The 8,722-nt window shown below is 31.6% G+C and overlaps 1 protein-coding gene and 1 non-coding gene across 2 annotated transcripts; one reads left to right on the plus strand and one right to left on the minus strand.

Moving 5' to 3' along the window:
- Positions 1-4,219: 4,219 nt before the first annotated feature.
- On the plus strand, positions 4,220-5,482 carry LOC120207487 (nonsense-mediated mRNA decay protein 2-like; the record flags this gene model as incomplete). Its single annotated transcript, XM_039206942.1, has 1 exon — positions 4,220-5,482. A coding segment is annotated over one exon (1,209 nt), but the record flags the coding sequence as incomplete, so codon positions are not given.
- Positions 5,483-8,116: 2,634 nt separating this feature from the next.
- Positions 8,117-8,189, minus strand: TRNAR-UCU. The gene has a single exon. It is a non-coding gene; the product is annotated as a tRNA-Arg (tRNA).
- Between the last annotated feature and the right edge of the window lie 533 nt (positions 8,190-8,722).

An 8,722-nucleotide genomic window follows, 5' to 3' on the forward strand; every position in this document is an offset into this window, starting at 1 on the left:
TCAACAAGGTGGAGTTCAGTTGCTTTGTGATAATCAAAGTGCTATTCACTTGGCTAAGAATCAGGTGTATTGTGCTAGAACTAAACATATTGATGTAAGGTTCCACAAGATCAGAGAGTTGGTTGCATCTGGAGAGGTTTTGTTTCAGAAGGTACATACTGATAAGAATGCCGCTGATATGTTCACCAAGCCAGTTACGACAGACAAGTTCAAGCATTGCTTGGACTTGTTGAATGTTTCGAGTTGTTAAAGAAGCAAGGTAACCAACCCACATTGAAGTTTCCAAGGGGCAGGATATTCGCCAAGGTGGAGATTTGTTAGGTATGGCTCATAAATATACCAATAAAGAGGACAGGAGATGGAGCGGAGTGAGCGAAGCGAACATCAATTGTCCTTACAAAGAAAGTCTCGTTGTAGGGTTACGAATTATGTGGGTTGGGGGTGCGGGGGCGCAGGCCTTGCGGTACGGTACAGGGTTGATTTTGTAATTATGTACCAGGGTTTTCTATTATAAATAGAGATGTAACCTAGACCTAAAATATCATTGAATAAAACTTCTAGCGCCGCCTAGGCATCGAGGACGTAAGCACATTGCCGAACCTCGTAAAATTCTCGTGTTCTTTTGTTTTTCTTTACCCGTTTTCGTCAACAGTTCAGGACTTTTTTTTTCCGATGTAAGATTAATAGTCTCCCCCTCTCCAAGATGTGAGATTCTATCCTGCACAATCCTATGACGTTCTCCTAACAGATTACGTCATGGTTATCCTTTTTGCCTACCCCGCCTACTATGACACCCGACGTGAAATTAGACAATTAAATAGTTATTCTGATTCCACTTGTCACAGAATTATAATAATCTTCTGAAAAATTCAAATACAATATTTAAAGTAAGAGCATAATAAACAGTTAATGTTGGGAATTAGGTTGCGTAAGTTCCAAGGGAGGGGGTGCATAGGTTACACAAAGCTGAGAGAATGGCAGCGGTTCAAAATGTAGGGCAATTTTGTAGACATTTGGATCCCGGAGTGTTAGAAGCTACTCTTTGAACCTACGGGAACTAATAAATGGGCCATGGTTCGAGAAATCACAACAACTTTAGGACGGCAACGCCGATTGTGGACCGATGCCTAAATGCTAAGCTACATTAAAACAACCATAATTATCTCAAGGGAGAAAATGGGAACTTGGAAGGGGTAAACTTGTCGATGAACTATTATTTTGAATGTGGAAAATTGTTACAGCTGCTGGTTCAAGAATCAGCTTAAGTAGAAACAGGGTGAATAAAGTATATATCATTTCGTAAGTAGAAGCTTCAAGCACCTGGTTTGGTCCCTCGTTGAGAACCATGTTTTACGACCCGAACTGAAACTCTTCCTGGTGGTCCAGTTACCATGAACTTCAGATAAAGAGGCCCAAGGATCGGATCGAGGGATGCGTTGCACCAAAATTTTAAAATAATTTAAGTAATTTTTTTAAATATTTTATATTGATGATTTAGGTCAGTTCTCCAACAAAGTCTTCAAATTGAACAGTGAATACCACTACATCTATCTAAATCTTGCCAAAACTAGTTAACCTAAGCCGATGATATAAGATTATATGTCAACAGGAATAGACGTAGGATTTTATATTATGAGATAATCTTAAGTTTAATATAAAAATAAGCGTCCCAACTATACTTAAAGTTAATTTTAAGTGCCCAAAAATTTTTTCGTAAAAAATATGTGATAAAAGAATTTTTCGTTAAAAATATGTGTCTAACATTTTTTCCATTACACTTTTAGATGCATAATGTTTCCGACGATTTATTTTTAGGTACTTACATCATAATAGTCGTTAAAAACTGCCGTTAAGTGACATTAAAAATTTATTAGGGTACTAAGATTAGGCGTAGAACTAGATCACTATTCTGATGCACACTGATGTGATAAATATTGATATGAACTTCGAAAAATATGACGAGTCACTCATTAGTGCATCAATCTGATTACGAAAGCATGTTATTTGAATATGTTAAAGATTGTACTCATAAAAATGAAACTAAAAAAATAACCATATGTGATTGAGTCATATGTTAAATTTTTGTGTACTTACGTTCATTTCATAAGCATCTATGAGACTTGGAAACAATGCATGTAGTATGAAAAAACAGTGATACTAGAGATGGATGTTGAATTATCTTATTTAACTTTCGATATTAAGCATGCTTGAACTATATATTAAATTATTATTAAATATATATTTACTACAATTTTTTTTACCTGTATGATTAAAGAAACATGAAATAGAAAATATACTCGGATCATGCTTTAAAGTTGGCAAGAAAAATGGAATAAAATAATAATTTAGATTTTATCGGTCTATGGAGGAACGTGGAGATTTTAAAGTTTTTCACCTCACCTAGTTTCGCAGAATCCAGTGGGTTTACAAACTATTTATTTAGTATTGGCTTAAATATACATTTGGTACATAAATTATATATTTATTTCAAATTAGAACTTAAAGAATTCGGACTCTAAAATTAATATCGAAATTTTAATTTTATATATTATTTTAATAATTTTACTAACAGTATGAAATTTTATCGTATGTTAATGATAATGTTATCATATATATTTTTCATATAAAAATCTTTTAAAATTTTATTTTCATTGAATAGTTTAGAGTGGTTACAAGGTAGTATTTGTTCAGAATCTTTGTTAATCATTGACACCGCATACATACCCTGTAGAAGCAGTTGTTCGAATCCATAACCTCTAAGAAAAATAATACTTCGTTTAATCATTGAGGTTACATAATAGACACCGCATACATACCCTGTAGACGCAGTTGTTCGAATCCATAACCTCTAAGAAAAATAATACTTCCGTTAATCATTGAGGTTACATAATAGATTTTTTTTAATTTTAAAAATTAAAAATTAATTTTTAATTTAAAAAATAATTTAAAAATTCTCAATTTCCCTGAATTAATGTATAAAACACTTAAAATTTTATTCTTTGTATGAATCTTAAAAATCTAAAATAGAAATACGAGTTTAAAGTTAAAATTTCGTCATAAACGGTTATTATAATAAAGTAAAGTCATCAAAGATGCTACATCAATTGAAAAGTTTGTTTAAGAAAAGTTCTACTCAAATCAGATAAAGATAAAGAAAAATAGAAGAAAATATAAAAGGATAATAAAATACTATAATTTTTATTCAGAAACAAACTAACAATTTTTTACCTCATTCTAAAATACGAATACATTGAATATTCAAGTACAAGTACAAGTAAATAAATAAAAATAATTAATTAGGGAGAAATAAATAAAAATAGTGGATTAATTTATAAATATATTTTTATTTTTATTCTAAAAATTAATTATTCTTATAATTTCTGAAAACTTTTAAAAATATGAATGATAATATCATTACAATATATAATATAACATTGTATTATCATATCATTAAAAGTCAATATTATTAATAAAACAATACATTAAAGTTAAAATATCTACTCTGATATAATTTTTTTTAAGGATCAACTTGAAATAAAGTACTAAATTCAAGTATTAAATATATATTTAAACCTTTTTAAGGCCGGTCAAAAGCGAAACCAAGAACTAAAACCATGGGCAATTTTCAGCCTCAGCACAAAGGAAACAGAAGCCTTTTTGCCTAACAAAAACTGGCAGCTCCGCTCTCTGTATCTAAATATCTATTGTCTACTTCTATCTTTGTCTCTATATCTGCTATCTCTCAATCAATTGCTCTATTAACTCTCTTCATGTTTGTGTTTCCTCTGTTACATCCTTAAGATTCTCAAACACCACCTCACACTGCTCACTGCCTTTTGTTTCTGCCTCAAGAAGAAGAAGAGGTTTTGCAGGTTCCTGGTGATTGTTACGTCTCCATGGCACTCACTTCTTTAATGGGTATTTCTTTCTTTGTCGTTCTAACAGTTGTGAAAAAGTTGTAGCAAATGGGTGTTTGAAGAAGAAGAAGAGCTGTTTTTTTCTGTTATTATTGTTTATGAATGGAAACTTCTGGTTTACCTGGTGGGGCGTTTTCTGGGACTGGTTCAGGAATTTTAGGCCTTGAAACGCCGTTATACCCTCGAAAACAACCTCAGAATCCCCAAAGTGTTCAAAACCCACATGGTTTTCATCAACACCCACAAATGGTTGCTTATTCTTCTCACCATGAAAACGACAACTCACAGTCACAACAGCTTAAACAAGGTTACCTTTTGGTTCCAAAACCGGACAGACATCCACTCTTAGTGATGATGATGAGACTGGTTTCACTCTTGATAACGGTGGTGGTAGTAAGAGAAAAGGTTCCCCATGGCAAAGAATGAAATGGACCGATGGCATGGTGAGGCTACTGATAATGGCGGTTTATTACATCGGTGATGAAGCTGGACCGGAGGGTTGCACTAATCCTAGTGGAAAGAAAAAGGGTGTTGGTGGTGGATTGTTGCAGAAGAAAGGGAAATGGAGATCGGTTTCGAGGGCGATGATAGAGAAAGGGTTCTATGTTTCACCTCAACAATGTGAAGATAAGTTCAATGATTTGAATAAGAGGTACAAGAGGGTTAATGATATACTTGGTAGAGGGACTGCTTGTAAGGTAGTGGAGAATCAAAGCTTGCTCGATTCTATGGATTTGTCGCCCACAATGAAGGAAGAAGTTAGGAAATTGTTGAATTCTAAGCACTTGTTCTTCAGAGAAATGTGTGCTTACCATAATAGCTGTCCCCATTCTTCAAATGTTAATCATTCACCAGAGGAGACATCCCAAAGCCAGCACCAGAAACCTCAACAACAGAGTTTCCTCCATTCGTCGGATAATGCTCGAATCGGTGGCGATTCGGAGTCGAAGTTGGCTAAAGTAGTATGCAGTGAAGAAGAGGATGATGATGATGACGACGATGACGATGACGATGACGATTTTGATGGCGATGAAGATGACGATGATGAAGAAGCAACGGATGAAGAAAACAATGAAAAATCGTCAAGTAAACGACCGAGAAATGGAGGTGGTGAGACGTCATTGTCGCCATTGATGTCTCCATTGATGGAACAATTGAGCAGCGAAGTGGTGAAGGTGATAGAAGATGGATCAAAGAGTGGTTGGGAGAAGAAGCATTGGATGAAGATGAGGGCAATGCAATTGGAAGAGCAACAAGTGAGGTACCAATGCCAAGCATTGGAGCTGGAGAAGCAGAGGCTCAAGTGGGTGAGATTCAGCGGGAAGAAAGAAAGGGAAATGGAGAAAGAGAAGCTGGAAAACCAACGAAGGCGGATCGAGAACGAGAGAATGGCGCTGATGGTAAAGCAGAAGGAGTTGGAGCTGTCGGAGATGGTGGATTTTCAACACTATAATCAGCCACACCAGCATTCTTCTAACAGAAGGGGAGATCCATCAAGCATCAACGGTTGAAAATGTTACATATAATTACTGTTTTTTTGTATGAAAAAAAGACAGCTTGTTCTGCTTCAGTTCTTCGAAATTTTGTTTATGAAATTGAGTTATTTCCTACATGTGAATTATGGGTTTTCATTTTCAATCATGGAAGAACTTTGAGACGGTTCAATAATACTTCAATAAAATATAGAAAATCATAAAACATAATTTATATACATATTTAAAAATTAATGTACTTTGAAACTTTTATAATATAAATAACTACGGTTTGTTCTCTTCCTTCTTTTTTTTACATTTCTTCTCTTTTATTACAGTCACAGTTGGTTTTTTTTTTTATCTTTGTGATCGATGAAGGCACTAGCCTCGGTAATGGTGGCCGATCATAGGTATTCATTATTATTTTTTATTTTATTATAGTGTATCTTTATTTTTTTATTTTTTATTCTTAATAATTCTATCTTTTTGACACGTATTTTCTGTCTTTATAACATATTTTTCTCTACCTCTATGATACGTTTTCGGTTATTTGGATGTTGCTTTCATTTTTTTAAGGTTGGATTTGACATCGTCACGACTGATCAAGATTGCGCTTATTTGTTATCATGATGATTTCCCTGCTTGAGATTCTCGTATTGAATTTGGATATGCGATTTGCATTCGTGGATATTATTTTTACACCATTCGATTCTGATTTACAGTATGTCGGTGGTCTTTCAATAGTTTTATTCCTTTTTTGTTCGTTTACCAGTGCAGACAGATCTATTCTTATTTATCTCTTGTTCGAGTTTATTTGGTTAGGTTTTTTTTAACTTTTTCCTTTTGTGATCTTAAGTGCTTGGTTTTTTTTGTTTAGAAAAATACTTTTATTATATGTTTAGGTTACAATTGTGTTTGTAAATATTCATTGTAATTTGTATATTTTCTATTTTTAATAGAATTAACATATTCTATAAAAATAAAAATAAAGAAACTTTATAATATCATTCTTCTAAAATCACTAAAATTGCCAAATTGACTCGTCATTTCTTCCAAAATTAAAATTTTCTAATATCATCATTCATTTTTATACAAATATACCAAAATTTATTAAAATTAATAAAATCAACAAAATGTACTAAAATTAAATTATAAACACTAACAATATTAAAGTGATTGATTGGTTTGGTATCACGAGTTAACTCGACACCAATTCAATTTTAAAATTATAAGATTCTATTTATTCAAAAATATTATATTAATTATTATAAAAATATGTGTTTATATAATATTTAACTAAAATAATTAAAAATCACTCCTTAAATATCGAACTCAAAAACTAATGAACTAACGTCCAAGTTCTTTATCACTACACTTATGTTGATTTAACGTACAAGGTTTCTATATCTATACTATTATTTAATTTACATACTGAATTTAATATAATTGGTTATTGATCTTCAACTCAATTATGCAATTATAATATTAGTCTTATTTGAGATCTATTAATTAGTCATATTCACATTATCTCGGATTTGAATCTCTTCATTTACTTTGCAGATGTAATCTCTCTCTATTTAATAAAAAAAAACCATTATTCTTATTCACAAAATGTATTTATATATTACTATAAGATTGTTAATTTTTATAAATGTTTAAATAAAATTATTAAAACACATTACTTTATAAATGTTTTTCTTACCAATCCACCTATAGGGTGAAACTCTCATTTAATACTTTTTATTTCATTAGTATCCAAGATGAACTTATTCATCATTCATTTCTATTTATGAGCATGATCTTCATAATCTACAAGTGGATCCCACACATATGTATGGTAATGACTAATGTATTTCATGGTAATGAATGGAAAAATTATAATAGGTTGAATCTCAATTTTCACACTTGATAATTTGATTTTTACAAATAAAATTGTTTACATAAATATTTTTAAGAGTTAATTGCATCACATGTCCTTAAATTATAACATTCATTCTAAATTAGTCCTTAAATTTTAAAAAATTCCAATTTCATTCCTAAACTAGGACTATCATTCTAAATTATTCCTCAAACTTTTTAACATTTCAGTTCCATCCCCAAACTATGATCTTTATCCCAAATTGGATCATAAACTTTTTAAACATTTCGATTTCATCTCAAAGTATACGTATATACTAATTACATCACATGTTAATAAAATTGTTAGGCCAAGTTATATTATTATATGTTTGAATTAATTAAATTTAGATTAAACTATGGCTAAAATTGATTACATATTTGGATAAATTTAGGGGTGAATCGGAAGATTCAAAAGTTTGGGGACCAATTTAGTATAAGAGTCATAGTTTGGGATGAAACTGAAATGTTCAAACGTTTAAGGACTAATTTAGAATGAGAGTCATAGTTTGGGATGAAATTGAAATGTTCAAACGTTTAAGGACTAATTTAGAATGAGAGTCTTAGTTTACGGATAAAATTGGAATATTTAAAAGTTTAAGGACCAATTTAAAATGAGGGTCATAATTTGGGGATTTATGATGCAATTAACTCTTTTTTAATGATAGAGATAAGATTTATGAATCCACAAACTTGTGAAGTACCTTGCTACACATGCTAATTAATGGACTAAGATTTACAGAGATGGACTAAATTTACAAAGATTAAAAACTATAGGTATTATATGTAAGTGGAATGAATTAACTAAAATAAAAATAACTTAGAAAACAACACACCTGATGGGGCTCGAACCCACAATCGCCTGATTAGAAGTCAGACGCCTTATCCATTAGGCCACAGGTGCTCAGCGTTTGATTAAACGGAATACAAAATTAATGAAAATATTTATAAATAAAATGAAATTAGTTAAAAGAAATCACACCTAGTGAGTCTCGAACACACGATCGTTAGGTGCTAATTAACTTCAGTTTCAAAAGTTATATTTTTTAATGGTGAAAAAGTAATAGTTTTAAGGTGGCAATCGCATCATTCAGATCAGGTTCAGGTCGATTTATTTCGGGTTTAGACTACTTTAATTTAGATTTGATTCAGGTCGGACCGGTTGGTTTGCAGGTCGAGTTAATATCAGATCGGTTTGTTTATGTTTCAGTCAACCATTAGATTTTCGGATTGGTTTCAATTCGGGTCAACCTTTAGATTTTCAGGTTAACCATTGTTACTCTTTGTCGTCATAACTTTCGGTGCCGCTCTTTATTACTCATAATTCAAGAACTTTATGTGATTATATATTATCACATCCCAAATTTAGAGTTAGCAATTTTAGTTTTAATCAATCGAATTAATAAATCAAGAATTTTATGTGAATATATATTGTCA

The sequence above is a fragment of the Hibiscus syriacus genome, unplaced genomic scaffold (genome assembly GCF_006381635.1).
Source record: "Hibiscus syriacus cultivar Baekdansim isolate YM2019G1 unplaced genomic scaffold, ASM638163v2 tig00014862_pilon, whole genome shotgun sequence".
NCBI lineage: Eukaryota > Viridiplantae > Streptophyta > Magnoliopsida > Malvales > Malvaceae > Hibiscus > Hibiscus syriacus.